The sequence below is a fragment of the Equus asinus genome, chromosome 8, assembly GCF_041296235.1.
Source record: "Equus asinus isolate D_3611 breed Donkey chromosome 8, EquAss-T2T_v2, whole genome shotgun sequence".
Classification (NCBI taxonomy): domain Eukaryota; kingdom Metazoa; phylum Chordata; class Mammalia; order Perissodactyla; family Equidae; genus Equus; species Equus asinus.
Genome location: NC_091797.1, coordinates 78,303,979 through 78,324,709, shown reverse-complemented (window position 1 = coordinate 78,324,709; position 20,731 = coordinate 78,303,979). Strand labels below are relative to the sequence as shown.

At 42.6% G+C, this 20,731-nt stretch overlaps 1 protein-coding gene across 4 annotated transcripts in view; it reads left to right on the top strand.

The window, feature by feature from the left end:
- Window positions 1-18,534, top strand: part of BRAP (BRCA1 associated protein) — a 28,553-nt gene extending 10,019 nt beyond the window's left edge. For 2 of the 4 annotated variants that reach the window (XM_014858665.3, XM_014858666.3), the window contains exons 6-12: window positions 1,888-2,036; window positions 5,795-5,870; window positions 6,319-6,457; window positions 6,821-6,930; window positions 9,137-9,226; window positions 13,530-13,633; window positions 16,113-18,534. In XM_014858665.3, the coding sequence (XP_014714151.1) occupies window positions 1,888-2,036; window positions 5,795-5,870; window positions 6,319-6,457; window positions 6,821-6,930; window positions 9,137-9,226; window positions 13,530-13,633; window positions 16,113-16,476 (1,032 nt within the window). In that variant the 3' untranslated portion in view covers window positions 16,477-18,534. The remainder of the gene's footprint in view (window positions 1-1,887; window positions 2,037-5,794; window positions 5,871-6,318; window positions 6,458-6,820; window positions 6,931-9,136; window positions 9,227-13,529; window positions 13,634-16,112) is intronic. The other 2 variants (XM_044775873.2, XM_070516069.1) reach the window with 1 other exon arrangement.
- Window positions 18,535-20,731: the final 2,197 nt, after the last annotated feature.

Here is a 20,731-nt window from a genome sequence, read left to right as displayed (position 1 = left end):
CTGCTTCTCGGCGCCCCAGGGTTTGCTGGTTCGGATCCCGGGTGCGGACATGGCACCGCTTGGCACGCCATGTTGTGGTAGGTGTCCCACGTATAAAGTAGAGGAAGATGGGCATGGATGTTAGCTCAAGGCCAGTCTTCCTCAGCAAAAAGAGGAGGATTGGCAGTAGTTAGCTCAGGGCTAATCTTCTGCAAAAAAAAATATACTCTGACGTGACATACATTAAAAAAAATCATAAAATAAAATAAAATATTTGTGGAAGTGTCCAGAATGGGCCAATCCACAGAGACAGAAAGTAGATTAATGGTTGTCAGAGGCTGGGGAAAGACGAATGGGGAGTAACTGGTAACAGTTATGAGGTTTCTTTTTGGGATGATAGAAATGTTCTAGAATTAGATAGTGGTGATGGCTGCAGAACATTGTGAATATAGTAAAACCCACTGAATTGTACCCTTTAAAATGGCGTATTTTATACTATGTGACTTTTATCTCAATTTTCTTTAACTGCCCAAAAATTTTTTTAAAAAAGATACTATCAATGTTGTTGAAATTGAATGTTCATTTATTCCAGATCAACGAAACATCACCTGGAGCCTAAAAGAAGTGTCTTTGTTTTCAATATTAACCCTTAATCCTTATCCTCATTCTCCATTCTGTTTTGATAGCAGTTTGTAATTGCTCTGATCTGCCACCCTCTGTTGGGACCTTTCCTACAATAAGTGCTCACTTCAATCATTTTATAAAGTCGTAGATTTAGCTCTGTAATATTTTTAAGATTTCTTTTCTTTTCAAACTAGACCTAAAGGGCTTTTTACCTCAAAAGCAGCTTGACAGGAATAAGTTCTGAGTAGATGGTTCTTTGATTAGATTATGTAAAAGAAAAATTGGTGAGTGATAAAATTGGGCTTCCCTTGTGCCAGATGCTATGCAAGGCCTCAATTTGAGATTATTTTTCTCTAAACGTACATGAATTTTTGAGACATTTCCTGTAGATATCTACTCTTCAGGGATCGTAGATTAATGTGATTTTTCTCCACATGTCCTTCTGTGTGTGCCTGCCCACCTTTGTCTCAATAATTCCTGCTCGTCTTACCACTGGCAGGGCTCAGGTCTGACATTGGTGTCTTAGGCGTCCTTTTCTGGACCACCTAGACCATTATGCCTCCTCTTTCACACCCTCTTAGAGCTCCCTATGGTTTTCTTTCATAGCACTTACGACTATTGGTAATTACACTTTTTTTTTTAATTTGATTTTTGTCTCTCTCATTAGTAGATTCTACGCTCTATGAGGGCAGGGCCTGACTTTGCTTTTTGGACTCACTGAGTGTGTTTTGCTCACCATTGTTCCACAGCTAGAACGGTGTCTGGCACATAAAGCAGGGACTCACTAAGCGTGTGTTAAAGGAATAGATCAAACCAGTGCTGTTGATGCTATTGTCACTCAGTAGAAAGTGTTAAGTTTTCATTCTCTCTGTGGAAAGCCTGTTCAGACCCATTCCTGCTCTGCTGCTCTGATTCATTGTGTGCTCCTGTAGTCACAGACCTTTAGAGTCAGAGAACCAGGAGGCTGGTCACATTTTCGACTCTCTGTTAGGCTTTTGGCAGCAGTCTCCCTTGCTAGGATGTCAGCTCCGTAGGGGCAGGCATCTTTGTCTGCTTTGTTCACCACCATATTTCCAGTGCCTAGCACAGTGCTGGGAATATAGGAGCTGCCCAATCAATACTTGTTACACGAATGAAAATCTTTCCATTTTAAAGCATTTGCACAGAGCAGTAATGTTGAGAACATCCTACCAGGAGTCAGAAAGCAATGGGAAAACTATTGTTTAAAAAAAACACTTAGAACTGGTGGATGAAGGGTGAGGCTCACGCGAGGTGTTTCCCCAGGGTGCCAGCCTCCCCGTGATGGACCTGACTGAGCTCCCCAAGTGCACAGTGTGTCTGGAGCGCATGGACGAGTCTGTGAACGGCATCCTCACCACCCTATGTAACCACAGCTTCCACAGCCAGTGTCTGCAGCGCTGGGACGACACGACGTGAGTGCCAGAGCTCACCCCCGCCCTCTCAAAGCCCATTATTACCCTTTCCTAGAATTGAAAATAGCCACCACCGAAAAGGAATTATTCCAGGTGTCTGACTTTGTAACCAGGACACCACAGTAGTTCAGAGGTCCCATGGAAAGGCCTTCCGTTTGCTTCTTCACTTTCCTCAATTTGCATGGGAATCAGCATTCTTAGACCACCTCCGTTTAGATGCTGACTCTAAATCTTTGTGGAATTTTTCAAAGCAGCATGAGTTGTTTCTTTCCAAGAGCCAGGCAGAGAATAAGAAAAAAAAAAAAAAGTAAAGCTCAGCTTTGAGGCTCTTAGACTAAAATGAAGTCTGGGTCTAAAATCTTGTTTCTCGCCTCCTCTTGATGTCTATCATTTACTTGGCTTTCTTGTCAGCTGGGCTGTGGCAATGCACTGTTTTAGATTTCTCATGCTGTTGACGGCTCAGCGGCCAGTAGCCATAGCAGTCACTAAGTATGGGGCACATGTGTACCTACAGTCCTGTTTCCCAGGGCAGCAGAGGCCTTATTTGTAGGGTGGTATTGTGCAGACAGCTGAGGTGTGACCTGTACCTTTATTTTTTTAAATAAAGGGTTGTTGCTTCCTTTGTAGAGTGCACTGTGGGACTTAGAAAGGTAGATCAGACGCTGGCCTCATGGGTTTCCCGGGACGGAGAAGAAGACGCAGAATCAAGTAGTCACACAATAAATGTGAAGTCACAGCCATACAGATGTTACAAAGGACCAGTGTGCAACATTGTGACTGGAGAGCTAGGGCCCCGACACAGCCAGGGCTGTCTGAGCGGTGGCGTCTCAAGGAGGATGAGTACGAGTTGGCCAGTGAAGAGGGGACCCGAGAGAAGCGTTGGGGGTGGGGCGTACACAGGAAAGGGAAGATCACATTCCACAGCCCAGAAGTTAGGGAGGTGAAAGTCCACAGGAGTCTCTGTTCTCCACCCCCAAGTGACCACAAGAAGAATGCCAGCTTTAGAGCAGATTAGTGGTTACCAGAGGGGAGGGCGGTTCGGGGGCGGACATAAGAGGTAAAGGGACACATATATATGGTGACTGACAAATAATAATGTACAACTGAAATCTCACAATGTTATAAACTATTATAACCTCAGTAAAATCGTGAAAAAAAAAAGAATGCCAGCTTTCACAGAGCTGGGACCCTATCTGCCTTGTTCACTGCTGTGCCCCTCATACCTAAGAGGAGACCTGGTCCATAGTAGGAACTCAGAAAATATTCTTGAGCAAATAAATAAACCCTGGGGTTTCCCTAGTTTGTTTAGCTGGACAAGAAGCTTCCCCCAGTTCTGCAGAGTCCTCAGTCAGCTCTGGGCTATCATTTAGGGGTTCTTCAAAGAATCGTCCAGGGTTAAGTTTGCCTTGAATCGACTTACACTGAGGCACATGCATTCCCTAAATGTTCTGCACCTTGTGTCCGTCTGCTACACCAGTTAAGTTCTGGACACTTCTTAGTTCCCCACCACTCGTTTTACTTTCAGTACAGGTTAATTATCATAGAGCCATAGCATTTTAAAGCTGGAAGTTTCCATCTTGTCCAACCCCTGCGTTTTACAGAGGAAGAAACTGAGGCCCAGTGGTGAAAATTAGCATGCTCAAAGCGCATGCTCAAAGCTCATGCTCCTGCCAGAGAATGCCAGGACTGAGACTAGAATTCAGCCCTCGGTAGGGGATGTGAGGCCAGGTGGCTGCCCTCAAAAAACATGCAGTTCCTTCAGCAAGTGGGTTGTGAGCCTCAGTATATGCACAGGACAGTGCTGGCTGCTGGTGGCGGAGAATCATACAGATCCCCTCAGGGAAGTTCAGTCTGCTCAGGGAGTTTACACGTGGACACAGGTGCGTACGAGCCAGGGTAGAGACTGGAGGAGATGGGAACGGCTCCCCCACTGGCTGGTCAGGGAGAGCTGCAGGGAGGAGGCAGCATTGGTACCAGGTCCTGAAGGGTGGTTTGCTGACACGTGGAGATGTCAGGGAAGGACATTCTGGGAGGGTTTCCCCAAGTATCTCCTCAGGGAAATAAGATGACAACTCAAAATTATTTTTGAAGGGGAAGGCAGGAAGAATTTAATAAGCTTTATTTTTTGATAGATGAGATGCTGTATCATAGAGTGCTAATTGTATAGTACAAACAAGTTTATTTTTGTAATATTTTCCCTTTTGTCCTTTTTGTTCTCAAGATCATACTTAACATCTCAGAAAGATCATTCTGGTACAATGTAGAAAATTAGATTTCAGAATTTGTTTGTTGTTTTCTTATCCAACCACCACCACAGCCACCACACAGACCAAGGGGATGACACAGAGTGGTTTCTGCCTTTGACAAGACTGCTTGCTGCTTACTAGCTGCCAGTTTTGTCATTTCTTCTTCAAGTTTGTCCTCTGTCTTCTCTTTTGATGCTAAAGTGAGAGACAGACTGGATCCTTTAGCTTTCTCCTAGGGAACACAGATAGAGCCTGGTTATCTGCGACAAGAACTTAGTGTTCTTCCTGCTTATTTCCTTTTCTTGGTTTTATTTACTCAGTTGAGTAACAAACTAATACTAGTTGTATCTTGAGCATTGTTTCTTCTTGGTGCCGTTTCAGTTTGCCTCAACTATAACCCACCTTCTATCATTTTTGCCCATCTGACAAAAATATTCATGACTGGTACTTAGCACTGCTTTGTCTTGAATATAATAGAAAAGGTTTAATGGATTTTTTTCAATGCTGTCTTTTTTTTCCGGCTTTAATGACGTACAGTTGACAATCAAAAATTGTATATATTTAAGTTGTATAACTTCATGACACGATACACATATACATTGTGAAATATTCACCACAACCAAGCCAATCAGCATATCCATCACTTCACACCTTTGCCATTTTCTTTTTCTTCTTTCCTTTTTTTTTTTTGTTTGGTGAGAACACCCAAGATCTACCCTATTAGCAAATTTCAAGTAGACAGTACAATATTGTCGACTGTAGTCACATTGATGTATACCAGTTCTCTAGAACTTACTCATCTTGCATAACTGGAACTTTGTACCCTTTGACCAACATCTCCCCATTTCCCCCTCCCCCAGCCCCTTGTAACTACTTTTCTACTCTCTGTATCTGAATTTGGCATCAGTGCCATTTTTATTGGCTTTTTGTAAATTGAAACTTGATTAGTCACAGAGCACTGGTGTCTTCTTCCACATGATGTTCATTGTATGGTAAATGTCATGTGCATTTCAGGAAGTATATTAACTTTTTTTTTTTAGTATGAAATTTATTACACATTTTAGTTTGAACTCTTAGAAGCAACCTTGAGAGGACAAGGTACATTTTGAATGATTTAAATCTTTGAGAAGTGGTGATAAAGGTAGATTGTTTGAAGTAAAAATACCTTATGGATAACCAGACATGAAACAAAATTAGTAACTTGTCTCAGATCCCTAATTCTAACCTGTAAATATTTAGTTCTTTGATTATCTAAGACAGAAGAGTGGAAAAAGGTGTGAAGCAGATCCAGATTTCTCCCTTTTCCTCTGCTTTATCAAGATTTTCTGTTTTTTCATTTTGTTTGAGAATAGCTGAAAGTGTTTATCTTTTGAGTGATATCCTTAGTTATGACAAATTTTAAAATATTATATAAGAGAGGGAGGATATATCATTCAGTTTTTGACTTTTGGGTTCTGTAACATCTGTCTTTTATATTTAATCTGTACCACTATCTTTTGGTATCCTGGCTAGATGCCCTGTGTGCCGGTACTGTCAAACGCCAGAGCCAGTAGAAGAAAACAAGTGTTTCGAGTGTGGTGTTCAGGAAGTAAGTAATGCGTGGTGGAAAAGAATAATGAACACAGCTCTAACTGTCTGGGGTTTTCTCTTGCCTTGTGTGGCTTAAATTCTTTTTGAGACAGATTTTTTTTTTTCTTTTTTGTTTAGGGTCAGGCAACAAATACAAAAACACAAATTATTTTACTCCTAAGCAAAATCCTTTGTGCTTTTATCTTTGTTCTTTGAAAAGGCCTGGAGTTTTATTGATAAATTGTGCATATTTTTCTTGCTATTTGCGTAGAGTACCATAGAAATTAGAGCAAAAAAATGATTGAGTCAGAAGAGCATCCCTGCCTTTTGGGTATTAACCATAAATTTATTCAAAACTCTTGTAGAAACAACTGTAAATCTCATTCTCCGTCAGGCCCCTTCCCACCCTGCGTGGGCCAGGTCAGGTATTTTTATAACTAATTAAGATCTTACCTCCTTCTTGGCAGAACCTTTGGATTTGTTTAATTTGTGGCCACATAGGATGTGGACGATATGTAAGTCGACATGCTTATAAACACTTTGAGGAAACCCAGCACACGTATGCCATGCAGCTCACCAACCATCGAGTCTGGGACTATGCTGGAGGTGAACACTGCTCTCATTTTCTAATTTGGATTCATTCTGTGTGAAAACTTCTCCTTCAGAACCTCTCCACTTTCTCTCTCAGCTTGAAATCTTCCTGACAGCTGTGGCAAACTCAAAATCTCATGATGCCCTTAGGGCACTATTTCCTATGAATGGCCTGAATTGCGCATTATAAAGAGAATTAATACTTCCCCTCTTGCCCTCTCACTCTTTTTTAAGTTCAAATGATTTAACTCACTTTTAAAGAAACATTGCAGGGCATTTAATTTAGATCTGAAAAACAAAAATTCTGTCAAAGTAAAAGGGTAGGAGACTACCCTTTTCATTCTGAAGAAACACGCCTTGGTTGACTCTTTTCTTTAGATAATTATGTCCATCGACTGGTTGCAAGTAAAACAGATGGAAAAATAGTACAGTATGAATGTGAGGGTGATACCTGCCAGGAAGAGAAAATAGATGCCTTACAGTTAGAGGTAAGATACTTTATTAGTAATTACTAAATACCTATTTCTACTGCTTTTTCCTATTCTAACTTGAAAGGTTGTTTGGGCTTCTAATTTTGCCATTTACCCTGCATGTCAACTTTTTTAAAAGCTGTATCATTGCTGTGAGGATTGTTAAAATAGTCTCATTGTCTCATTTTCTTCTTTGAAGTCTGAGTTTCACTGTGCCTCTCTGATTTTCAATACGATGTTCCTAGTGCTCCCAAGTCCAGTGTGCAGGTTGTTCTCCATAGCTGCAGTGAAACTAGAAGCCAAGACTCTTCCTGTTGGCCTCACAGTAGCCGTTGGAAACTGGGCAGACTTGGTCAGAACGAAGAGACCCCAACAGCATCCTTCCATGCCTGAGAAGCTTTTTCACAAATATCGGGCTGTCATTTTATGAATTAGAGGCTTATATACACTCAAGAGTATACTTGAAGTACATATTTTATGAATTTCAGGCTTATATACGTAAAGCCATCTTTGGTATTCATACATTTGAAAAAACAACAAAATTAGCACAATCTGATTTTTCTCCATAGGAGTAAATCTCATCTACTATAAAATTGTTTAGTATAAATTTTATGTTAAAGAAGGGGAAGTTTAACACTTGAATCCTGTTTTATATAAATTTCAAAAAAAGATTGTTTTAGAAACAAATAACATTGGGAGGAAATGGACATTTGAAAACTTGCTCATCTCCAGACTTCTGAGGTCTGATAGGGTCAGTAGAATAGCCTAAAATAAGACTGATGTTGTTACCATTAATAGGTTGAACTGATATGAAAACAGATCAAACCTTTTACTTAAGATTTTGGAATAAGTAATCCTTCCACATTAACTGTAAGGCTGCTCATTCAATGAATATTTATTGAGGGCTGCTGTCTGTCAGCCACTCCTCCTGGTGCTGGGAACGCAGCATTGAACAGACTCCCTGCCCTCATGGAGCAGACATTCTAGGGACACACACGTTCTCTCAATTGTCCTTTCTCTCTGTTGTACTTTGTCTCATCTCTAGTGTACAAACGTGTTTAGGTCTCTTCTAGTCTCCCAGAGTGGTCTTTCTGAAATGCAGATGTCATCTGGCCACACCTTGGCCCACATTTCTCCATATGATACCCCAGAGCCTTCTACAGGCCCCTCTCTCCATACCCTACACCCCAGCCACATTGTTGATTGTTCATCTCTGAAGAGACCCTAACCGTCCACAGCTCACATCTTGGTCCAGTAGTTCTCTGGAATCAGATCTATCTGTTGCCTCCCCCTGTCTGTCAAGAGCCCTCTCAAATCTCACCTTCTCCCAGAAGTCCAACCAGATCCTACTGTCATAAGCCAGATATCCTTTTTCAGTAGTTACACAGCACTGTTCATTCATTCATGCAGTCAGGAAGCAAATATTTCTTGGCATCCAGCAGGTGCCAGGCACTGGGAGTATAGAAATAAAGATATAGCCCTCACTTTTAAAGAGTTCACAGTCCATGTAAAAAAATCAAGAGTTCACAGTCCAGTCAGGGAGGCAGGCAGGTAAACCAGTGATTGAGTGCTAGTGTCGTAAGTGCTGTTAATGACAGGCGCAGTGCTGAGGGAGCTGAGAGGGGCACTTCACCAAGGCTAGGAGGGACAGGGACGGCTTCCTGGAGGGGAGGTAGATGGATGGGCTGATTTGAGTTACACTTTGATTTAGAAACTGTGTGATTCTTCTTAAAGTCAGCTTAAACAGAAACAAGGTTTTTTTTTTAACGTGAGTTTTTCTGTTTGTCCTGACTGGATTTTAAGCCCCAGGAGGACGGGAGTGTAATTGTCACCTCTGTCCCCTTGGTTTGTGGAGTAGAGTGGAACCAAGGTATAATATACATTGGCAGTTACTCTTATCTTCTGTGGGTCATTAAAAGTCAGGTTTTGGGGCCTGCCCCGTGGCTGAGTGGTTAAGTTCACGTGCCCTGCTTCGGTGGCCCAGGGTTTCACTGGTTCTGATCCTGGGCATGGACATGGCACCACTCATCAGGCCACGGTGGGGTGGCGTCCCACATGCCACAACTAGAAGGACCCACAACTGAAAATATACAACTATGTACTGGGGGGCTTTGGGGAGAAAAAGGAAAAATAAAATCTTTAAAAAAGAAAGTCAGGTTTTAATTGGATTTTGGAGACTGACAACAGTGACTTATGTTTTGGTGTCTATTCTCTATGTTTCTAGTATTCATATTTACTAACAAGCCAGCTGGAATCTCAGCGAATCTACTGGGAAAACAAGATAGTTCGGATAGAGAAGGACACAGCGGAGGAAGTAAGTTTCTGGTTTGGTGACTGCTGCAAGGCCACATGGCAGGGCCATCTGATGTCGGGGTGGGAGAAGGCAGAGTATGGGGAAGAAGGAGTGTCAGACTCTTCCTTCCCAGTCTGATGTATAGGTAGAGAACTGTTTTGCCTCTAAAAGGAAACTGTCTGTTACATGTCACTTATCTCTCCATAAAGCTGGGTAGGAGGGAGAAAAAAAGGAAAGAGGAATTTGGAATCAATTGGCTCACCCTAGTAACCTAACTCTAGATCAAGATTCTAGAGAGAAGTGGTAAAGACTTGAATCATCATTCTATTACAGACTTAGCCCCAAAGGCACTTTCAGGCAACAAGAAATTCGAGACCACGATGAGAATGAAATTAGTCAAAAAGAAGAAAAGGGAGAGACAAAAATATGCTATTGCAAATGAGGATAATTTAAGAAGGGGAGGGAAGCAGACATATTCTCACCTGGGATAAGTAAATCGAGAAGAATGTATTAAAATTTTATTGTGTGCTGAGCTAAGTATAAGGAGAAATAAGATAAATACTTGGTATGTACCCTAAAAAGAGGAAAAAAAAAAAAAAGAAACGGATTTAAAAGCTCGAGTATTTTGGGATTGGGAGGGTGGGTTGTTTGTCAGCGTCAGTCAGGTTTGTAGCGCCTTGTGCAGTTCCACTAAAACACAGAAGCAGGTCCACGGGGGCTCGTGATTTAAGTCGGCCACTTGGTTTGTCAGCTTGGGAACAGCTGCTTTGGGGAGCTGAATGTGGGCTTTTGCACCAACAAGAGGGTGCTGAGCCCTTTGAATTGACACGAATAAAATTGGGCAGAGATGCTGGAGCTGCAGTGGTCACTGTGGTGCCTTGCTGCTCTAGGGCAGTCATTTTCCAATTTTAACAAAATCCTTTAAAGAAGATGACATTCACTACTCTAACCGGTAAAAGAGAAAAGTCGTGGGATTTTGGTGGAAACCAGGCCGGAGGGCCCAAAGCTCTGCCTGCTTGGTTTTCCTTTGTCTTCAGCACATACAAGGCACCCTGAAGGTTCCAAAGAAGGGAGTTTGAAAATTGGTGAGCACTTGTGGGTTTGTATATTAATTAGGGCTCTAGGAACCATTCTTGGGACCTAGGGACAGTGTTCATAATTCAGTGATTCTCTTAGTATTAAATAAAGGCTTTTAAATTTTTTAAATGATTATTTTAGTAACTTTGTGAATCCCCACAACTGGGTCTTCAGATGGGGCCGCAGAGCTGGGCTTGGGGCTCACCTCTGGTAGCTAGGATCATCCTGGAGCCAAGCAGGCAGAGCTAGGCCCTCATTTTGTGCTGGGCTCATGGGCCCCAGTTTCTGGGGATGCCTGCAAATGAAGAGAAATCAGGTTTTAAAAATTAAAGGTTAACACCAGCTTTAAAATGATCTTTAGTTAAAGGTTCTTGATGAAATTCTTACGAGAACCTTCCAAGCAACAGAAGTGTCTTTCCAGAGCTGCTCGAGGTCACTTGGCGCTCTAGTTCTGAATAGGGCTTGATTGGAGCACGGTGGGAAGGACGTGCCTCTGACAGCCCAAGAGAGAGAGAGAGAGAGAGCGAGAGAGAGAGAGAACGAGAGAGAGAGCACGGTCGCTGCCACTTGGTGTCCGGTGATGGATGCCCAGGGAGGAGCACTGACAACTCCGTGCAGCCTCACTAAGGAGTTTTTCTTGGGACTGTCTCAGCGTGACCACCTAAAGTGCTTCAGGCAGACCCTTGAGAGCTAAACTCAGAATTCTTTCTGCCTTTATTCTCTAGGAGTGACTGCATTCCCTGACACGTGCCCATGAAAAGCAAGTCAAGGGGCAAGGAAGCTAAAATGTGTGAATCTGATGATTACTTTTAGGGGGTAAGATGGAGGCAAGGGTAGCCCTGAATAAAAGCTTGAAGGACTTGCAAAGGATGTTTTGTTTTCTGATAACAAATGTTACTTATCCCTAAGTTAATAGATGAGGCAAGTTCCTGCCACCGTCCCACTGGTGCTCTGCCCATTGGCACCTGCAGCAGCAGAACATGTGCAGGGAGAAACAGTACCCGGCCGTGGGTTTCACTGACAGAGATTCTTGTTCATGAGCCTCATAAAAAGTTAATGTGGGAGAGGGGAGGGGATGAAGGTTGAAGCTCATTGTGGACTTCAGTTACGATACTGTTCTGTCCCCCGATGCCTCAGGTAGTGCAGTTATTATAGCCTGTGAGCAGACTGTTCTAGAAAATGAATCCCATACCCACTTGAAGGTTCTTAGGGGGCCGCGTATGAAGAACGCAGAGCAGGCAGTCAGGACGGTGATTCCCCTAGATGTCCGTCTTTTCTCTTTGGACCTCTATCGCCACGTAAATCAGTATTTTTCCAGCTGGGGATTGTGAAATGAGTTTGGTGGACCACAACAGGCATTTTTATTAAATGGAATAGGACATCACACGTCTTGTGAAACTCTTGTTTCGGGTGTGTGTGTGTGTTTGTGTACTGAGTGTTTTTATGTGGGCTAATGTTTAAAAAAGCATTAATTTAAACCATTGTAACTTTTGTCTGTAGCAATATTAAAAAGCTGTTTGGGGTTACTTGATATTTTTCATCTTGATTTAAATGTGTTTGACTTAAGTATCTTTCCAGTTTCCCTAAAGTAACAGGAGTCAGTTTAGGAGAAAATGTTAAAAGGATCTAGTGGTCTCTTATTGTAAAAGAATATTGAGGAGAAAATTAATACCAAAATAGAATTAGAGCAATTTTAAAGCTATTTTTATTTTTATGACATCGAACTTTTAGAAATCTCCCTTTAATTGCATATTCTTCTGACTTAATGGAAGTTGGCCACAAAATTAATTTCTACAAAACAGTTATTTTTTAATTAAAGAAAAGAAAGGGCAATGCTGTTAGAGACCTGCTAGGCAGGCTGTATGGCAAATGTTTAAAAAGAAGGTCTTAAGGCCGGCCCCGTGGCGTAGTAGTTAAGTTCAGCGCACTCCGCTTTGGTGGCCTGGGTTCATGGGTTTGGATCCCAGGCACGGATCTACACCACTCATCAGCCATGCTGTGACAGTGACCCACATACAAAATAGAGGAAGACTGGCACAGGTGTTAGCTCAGGGCTAATCTTCCTCAGCAAAGGAAAAGTATTAAAAGCAGTGGCCCTTTCTCTGGTATGATGAATATTGCCTGCATCATGGATCTCTACCAAGAGTTTAGATCTTGCCCAGGGGTCACTTTTCCTTTGCTATACACTTTGGCTTATAGTCTAATGCAGAGAGAAGTTTAGAACTTGACTTTGGACCTAAACTTGGGGTCCAGTCCTGAACCCACCACACTCCAGCTAGGTGACCTTTAGCGTATTGCCTCACCTTTCTGTAAGCCTCAGTTTCTGTAAAAAGTTGACATACTTAAGTCATAGGCTTGTTATAAGATATAAAGGAGATGCTACTTATAAGACACCTAGCTGGTGCCTGGGCCATAGGATTGAAATTCTCAGTCACTTTCAGTTCCTGTTACCATTGCCTTATGATCCACCCGGCCTCACTACTTTCGCTTCCTGCCTAATCTTCTCCTCATGTCCTTAGAACGTGGGGTTGAGGCATTTTCCAAATCTGTGGATCCTCACACCTGAGTGAATCCAGTGTCTACCAGCTACACTTCAACAGACTCTTAGCTAGGATTGCTGCCATCTGACACATGATACAACAGAATTTTTTAATTCTCTCAAGTTTGTAAGACAATGAGTTCTATATGTATGTGTGTGTGTATATATGTATATATTGCCTTTAAATAAACTCAATAAAACGAACTACTTATGTTCCATATGGCTTTATGGTTCATGAGAAAATTAATAGTTTGGAGACCAAAAAACCCCAAACAGCTAGAATCAGCTATCACAAGATTCTTAGATTAGATTAGTTTCTTAGATTATTTGGATAATAACTTTTGGAATGTAATCTCAGGAGGAGAAAAACGATGGTGAGTTAAGAATGGGAGGCCCTGGTCTGGCTTCTGACAAACCGTCGCCTGCTCTGCCGCCTGGAGCCCTTTCTTTACTTCCGAGCAGTTTCGCTTGACATTCAGCAGCTCCTAATCCCTCATTCATCCTGGTATAGAGAAACAATAAGAAAAAAGGACTTGTTGAATTTTTTATTCCTATTACAGAATTCTTTTAAAGGATTGGCTCACATTTTCTGAGTTTGGCTTATCAAAGTTTTATACAGGTAATTGAAAAAAAAATTGTGAAGTTAGTCCCAAAGGCCACACAACTTTATCTTTGTGAAATGAAACTGATCTCTGTTTGCTCTTTCAGATTAACAACATGAAGACCAAATTTAAAGAAACAATTGAAAAATGTGATAATCTGGAGCACAGACTAAATGATCTCCTAAAAGAAAAGCAGTCTGTGGAAAGAAAGTAGGTATAATTGGTCTGTTCTTTAAATTAGCTGTTTTATTGTAACAGGCTCCATAAACAGATAATTTCCTCCATTCCTATGGAAACACTCTCATTTTCAAGTGTACACATCACCAGGCTTTCAGGGGTCTCCCTACATATGGAGAAAACTTATTGTGACTCCCTGTTTATTAAAAAACAAGGTGTTTCATGGCAGATGTGTGCCATGTGGAATGCAGTGCTCTCTCCTGATGTTTGTGCTTATGGTATGCACAAGTATCTTCCATTTTTGCCCGTAGAAAGTCATTTCTTTGTGCCCAGAGCCTGAGCTTCTCTGAGCCATGGTGGCTGGGAACTGGCAGTTAGAGTCTAAGCTGGAGACGGCGTGTGTTCTGTACTTGGACAGGAATTAAAGGGCAGAGATGTTGAATATGGAGAAAAAAAACGTATGAACAGCATGCCAAGCACATACTCTGCTGTTATTTGGGAAGACAGTTGCTCCTGATTGAAGTTACCTTTCTGTTTAAGTTATACTCACAAAAATAATTGGATTTTGGGGCCAGCCTGGTGGCGCAGCGGTTAAGTGCACATGTTCTACTTCAGCGGCCCGAGGTTCTCTGGTTTGGATCCCGGGTATAGACATGGCACCGCTTGGCAAGCCATGCTGTGGCAGGCGTCCCATGTATAAAAGTAGAGGAAGATGGGCACGAATGTTAGCTCAGCACCAGTCTTCCTCAGCAAAAAAAAAGAGGAGGCTTGGCAGCAGATGTCAGCTCAGGGCTAATCTTCCTCAAAAAAAAAAGTTTTTCTTTTTTTGTAATAAACCTTTTATTTTGGAATAAATTTAGATTTATGGAAAGGTTTCAAAGATAGTGCAAAGAGTTCCCATTTACCCTTCACCTGTTTCCCCCATTGTCAAAAGGTGGGAATTTTTTAATAGTTTTGTGTTTGTGTGTGTGTGTGGTAAAATCTATATAACATAAAATTTGCGACTTTAACCATTTTTGAATGTACAGTTCAGTGACATTAAGTATATTCAAAATGCTGTGCAACTATCACACACTCTGCTTCCAAAATTTTTCATCACCCCGAAACAGAAGCTCTTCACCAAAGGTATTTTTTTTAACTGATGTAAAAGCAACACTACAACATTAATAGAAATAAAATTTAAAAATTCTTCTATACTTTCAGCACCCTAAAACGTTGTGTTAACAAATTAAAAAGTTAAAACTGGACATTTTCTTTGACCCCCTAGATCCTGCTATCTAGAGGTAATCATTATTAACAATGCCAGAGATATATACAGAGATTTATCAACATCTCACATACATAATCTTTTTTCTACAAAAATAGAATAATATTAAGTATTCTGTTTGGTAAAATATTCTATTTTGGAGATTTTTTCTTTTCTTTTTTTTAAGATTTTGTTTTTCCTTTTTCTCCCCAAAGCTCCCAAGGACATAGTTGTATATTTTCGTTGTGGCATGTGGGAGGCCGCCTCAGCATGGCCTGATGAGCAGTGCTAGGTCCGCAGCCAGGATCTGAACCGGCAAACCCTAGGCCACCCAAGCAGAGGGCGCAAACTTAACCATTTGGCCACGGGGCCGGCCCCTGGAGATTTTTTTTCATACTGGCACATAGATTTATCCTGATCTTTGTAATGGCTGCATGGTATTCCATTGTATGGAGTCCCTGTAATAATTTTAACCAGTTCCCTATTGATGGATATTTAAGTTGTCTCAAGTCTTACACTACTATAAACATGTTGCAATGGGCATCTTTCTCCATGTGTCTCTTAGTGCAGTCCTGAGTGTATCTGTTCTATAGGATAAATTCCTAGAAGCAGAATAGCTGTGTCAAAGGGCATGTGAAAGTTTGATATTCATAGACCTTGCCAAGTTGACATCCAGAGCGTTGGTACAGTTCACACTCCATGCCAATATGTGGGGTGCCTCTGTTCCCATGCCTGAGCTCTTTGGCATTCTGATACATAAAAATGGTATCTCAAATGGTGTTTTAATTTGTAATTCTTTATTTACGAGTAAGATTGAGCATCAAGAATAGGGCATTCCTTATTCTTGAAAACCCTTCTCCAGCAAATTCATTGAGGTCAGAACACTTGACTTGCCAAGAATGCCACTTTTCTTCATAACTTCTTTATCTTGCTGTCATCTCTAAGCCACCTACTTAACCACCAACTGCGGGACAGAGAAGCGGCAGAAGTTTTACCATGAACCGCAGAATAGTTTCTGCTGTTGAAAACTTTCTGATGCTTTAAAAAAATTGTCATGAAGATACACTTGAGTTAACTAGAGTAAAACGTTTGCTTTGCATAGCTGTTGCGGTGGCAGCAAACCATTCTCCCTGGGCATGGGACAGAGGAGTCTGCCTGCCCTAAATGGATTCTGAGGTCACGGCTGCTCTGTTCCATCCCAGAGCAGAAAGGGAACTGTGTCAGCAAGTGACAAGTGCGCTCTTGTCTTCCTTTATTTTCCAAAAGGTGCACTCAGCTAAACACGAAAGTGGCCAAACTTACCACGGAGCTCAAAGAGGAGCAGGAAATGAACAAGTGTTTACGAGCCAACCAAGTCCTCCTGCAGAACAAGCTGAAGGAGGAGGAGAGGGTGTTGAAGGAGACCTGTGACCAGAAGGACCTGCAGATCACCGAGATCCAGGAGCAGCTGCGCGACGTCATGTTCTACCTGGAGACACAGCAGAAGATCAGCCACCTGCCCGCCGAGACGCGGCAGGAGATCCAGGAGGGCCAGATCAACATCGCTGTGGCCTCGGCCTCCAGCGGCCCCTCTTCAGGGGGCAGTGGGAAGCTACCCTCCCGGAAGAGTCGCAGCAAGAGGGGCAAGTGACATTTCGAGAAACAGCTGTCCCTGAGACTGTCTTCCCTGGCACAGTGAGAGTGTGCGGGGGCCTTCAGCTAAATGGGAGGCTGGATGGACCCTAAATAAGTACCAGTGAAGGTCAGGCCGCCGTTGTCCGGATCTTTCATTGCTAGCGTGTGGTGTAATGTAGCGGGTTGATGACTACATTTGGAATGATGACTATGTGAGGGGAACGGGTGGTGTTTGCAAAGGTGGCTGCTTTTTCAACCGTAATAGTTCACTAACCTCAGACATTCTGATGACCATTTTGCCTTCCTACTTGATAGATGCCCCAACTCTGCTGTACATTTTTCCGTTGTATTTATCAAATTGGTGTATTTGGTGTTCAGTTCTGGGGTCGGTTTAAGACGTCACATTTTTTTGTCACCTCGAAGGTAATGTTACCTCGCACTAAAGCACCCAACCTCCCTGAGGGCACGGCAGCTGCTTTAAAGAGGTTTGCATTGACTGCGGAGGACTCATGGAGATTCTCTAGCATCGGTTTCCTATCACTGTCATCTGTCCCTGCCTCTGGAGAATTGAAGAATTGGTTCAATGTTATATGAAAAGAGGCTGGGCCTGTAAACCAGGCACCACTGGCTTGTCACCAGCAGCCATCTCTTCTTGCTGTAGGGCTAGCCAGGAAAAACAAACAGCCCAAGGCCGACTGAGTAGACCTAGTTTAGGAAAAATGATGATGTTTCCACTTTGTTTATTTTTGATGACTCCACACCTCATTATGAACCTCAAATAAGTAGGAGGCTTAATGGTTGCTCCCAGACTCTAATCTCAGAGTGGATTTCCTAGCATCTAGCAAGAATAAGCAGGCAGATTTATCATCCGTGTGAAAATGTAGTGTGAGGCCTCTGGCTAGCTGATTGTGTATTTTGCTGGGATCGCTGTTTTCTGAATGTTTACAAAAGATTGGGCTGCATGTTCAGGTTGCGGCTAGAGGGAGCTTGGGCAGATTTTCAATTATGCTTTCAAGATATCACCAAAAGCTGCTCCTAAATCTGAAAATTAGAATTTTAACAGAGCCCCCTTTAAAACAGTCATGTAATGCTTGTTGTGGGCCAACAGAGGGGCTGTGTACTTTGTCTAGCAACAGGAGCTCAAATAATTCATAACGTGCAGTAACTGAGCAAAATTAAAGTAAGACCTGTGTTGGAATTTAGCTTCCAAAAGAGATAGCTGGATAGGTGAACAAGACATACTGTTAAATGATGGGTTTTGTTTTCTGTTTTATAATTAGCCAAAGTTTTCATATTATCACATTTCAGAATTTTTTTTCAGCCTGCGGTTAGGCCGCATCCTCTTTGACCTAAGTGTCATAGATGTTAGTCGTTAGCGCACCAGGTCTGTCGCCGATAATCCATTTTGTGGGATGTGCTGCAGCATGTCCCAAGAACCTTGCCTGTAACTTTGCAAATGAATGTCCGCAGACATTCTCAGTTTTTCCTTAGGGCGGACCGACCCTGTCATCCCCCCTTGGACTTACGTATACAGATGTCTAAAGCGAGCGTTGGGGGGAAAGCATACCCTGGTTCTCTCTCCTATAGAGATTCTATTTTATTTAAAATCTATTTTTACACTAGTTAGAATCCTGCTTTTTTGGCCAAGTATTTGTCTTGCATTTCCGACCTTGCAGAAGCTGGAGTGGATTGTGGCATACTAATGAAGAGAATTAGAAGTAGTTTACAAAGCTTGCTGCTCCTCATTTCTCTATGATCACCTCCATCAAGCAGCCCTACCACCAGCTGGGAGAACAGAGATTTTCGTACAGGGGAATAAGTGGTCTGAAAGGCTGTGCCCGGAGGAATGAGCAAGTAGGCAAATGTTTCAAACTACTTGAAGGTTTAAAAAAAAATCTTATCAAGATATGTAAAGAAAATGATTTTAAAAAAAGGTCAAAGAGTCCTGTTTGAATTTGACAAAATTACATAAGATAGAAGCTGTTAGTGTTTTCTTCAGGATGGAAAAGAACCACTTAACATAGCCATCCTACCTTGAACAATGAAATTGCATTAAAATAACCAAACTTTGAAATGATTCTGCCCCGTGTGAAATTTGTGTCTTTGATTGACATTTGCTTGGGAGCTTGTATCTAAATAATCAAAGAAAACGTCAGTGGCCTGGATTTAAAAAGCAGCATAGAAATCAACCCGTCAGCAATATAGTGAGCAGCTGGATTCTTCATCTTTCCGCCCCTTTGCTCCACCTTCACAAACTAATAAAAAGTAGCTGAACCAGATGCAGAATAGGGAAAATTACCTGGATTTGGAGGCTTGGGGTAGGAGAAGACCCAGGCACACAACCCTTTTCAAACTGAAAACAATCTGTTTCTACACGTGAGACTTTTTCCCAGGCCCTACACCACACTGAGATTGTTTTATTTTGGGAAATGGTCACCCATGGGCCTTGTTAGGATACGCTGGGTAAGGTAAAGCATTACCCTCCCTGCTGGCACAGCAAAGTCATCCCCAACAAAAGGGCTGAGAAGCGGATCTAAAGAGCCAGCCAGGAGGATGTGGAGAACTTGGCAGTTCACAAATGAACAGCCTTCTGTCGTCACTTGGAACCCCCTCTCCTTGTGCAGGCAGGACCCACAAGCCGCGAACACTATCCTTCAGATTTGGCTGCTGTGCACGGTGCCACATTGCCTGAGCTGGTGGCAAATTTGGGCTAGTGTGACGAAGTCCATGGGCTTATCTAAAAAAGGAAAGTCACTCTCACAACATTTGAGGAAAGCTATTTCGTTCTCTCCAGGATAAAGCTGAATCCACTCTGTCTCGGTGATTCTGCCGCGTTACGTCTTTCCTGGCAGCAGAAGGCAAATTTTTCAGGAGTCCGTTAAGACTCAGCTCCTGCTCCTGAATGGTGCTGGGGGACGTCTGAACCGCTCAAAGACCTGGTCATCACCTTAAGCGAGTTTAGGAAGCCACCAAGTGTTCTCTGGCAGGCCCCTGCTGCTGGCCAGTCTTCTTGCCTGGGAAAATTCTTGAAATAGGAGTCCTGGAATATCTGCGTAGTGGCTATACCAGCAGATGGGGCCTTTAAAGTGAAAAATTTTCAGTAACAGGAAAGAGTGAAGCAGTAATAGGGAGAAAGGCCTTTTCCTCCAGGAACTCTGAGTTTTACCCCAGAGCCAAAGCCAAGTGCCTCCTCCTCTGTGCTGTGAAGTTGATTTCTCCCCGAAACACTGTCCTGCGGTCAGCCTGGAGCAAACGAAAAACATTCTTTGCATTGGTGCATTAGGAAAGTTACATAAGGCTTCTATTTTTTACCTTTTTTTGGGAGTTGAGGGGTGGGGATGGGTTGTGGCCTCTTTATCCTGATTAATGTCATAATCGACTCCTTTACACGTCTTCAGTTTTAACACAGTAACCATTTATCACTTGATGGTGACCCTTCTTACCTTGCATCCATGAAACTCACGTGGCTGGCCTGGAATGCTCAGACACTTTCCACAGTAGGTTCTATCAGGCATTAATTTCGAAAATTGTACTTCCAGAAGCCAGAAGTATTTCAGAGTCATTTTAGCTAGTATACTTTCCATGAACCACGAGCGTCTCTTACGGTAACTCTGGAAGCTTAGGAGAGCATGACAGGGGCTCTGCAGTTGGTGCTTAGCCTGGATTTTGCATTCTTTCATCAAAGAAGGCCAGGAGGAGAGGAACAGTGTCGTTTTATACAAGATGATTGTGGTCTTTGGGGCCTAATTTGAATTGCTTTGGGTCAGAAACTTCTCACTGGAATCATCTGGAAAATGTGGTTTTGTACTTGGCACGGGGCTGCGCTGGTGCAGATAACATTTGTTACTCCAAGGCTAATTGCCCAGTACACTAAGTGAACGAAAGCAGCTTTGCTTCCTCCAGACCGAGTTCCAAATCCCCTGACCCCGAACTCCTTTCAGATCCAGCCTCTCGAAATAAAAGCACAGAAGTCTGTCCAGGGAGGGAGGTCAATCAAATCACCTGACTGCGAGGTCTTGGCACGCGAGGGCGTACCACACCCCGGATGAATCTACCCTAGTACACCACGATGATAGCGCAATCCTTTTCAACAGACAAAAGTGAGCCTATAGCACTGAGCAAAATGAATCGGAGAAACGGTTCTGACCCAGCCCTCAAGGAGACGTCTTTGCCATCTTTTGCCCAGAAGCAGCAGCAGTTCCCAGACCAAATCTTAGACATTTGTTTCCCCATTTAAAAAGGAAGAGCTCACTGAGACCCCTCCAGCTGTA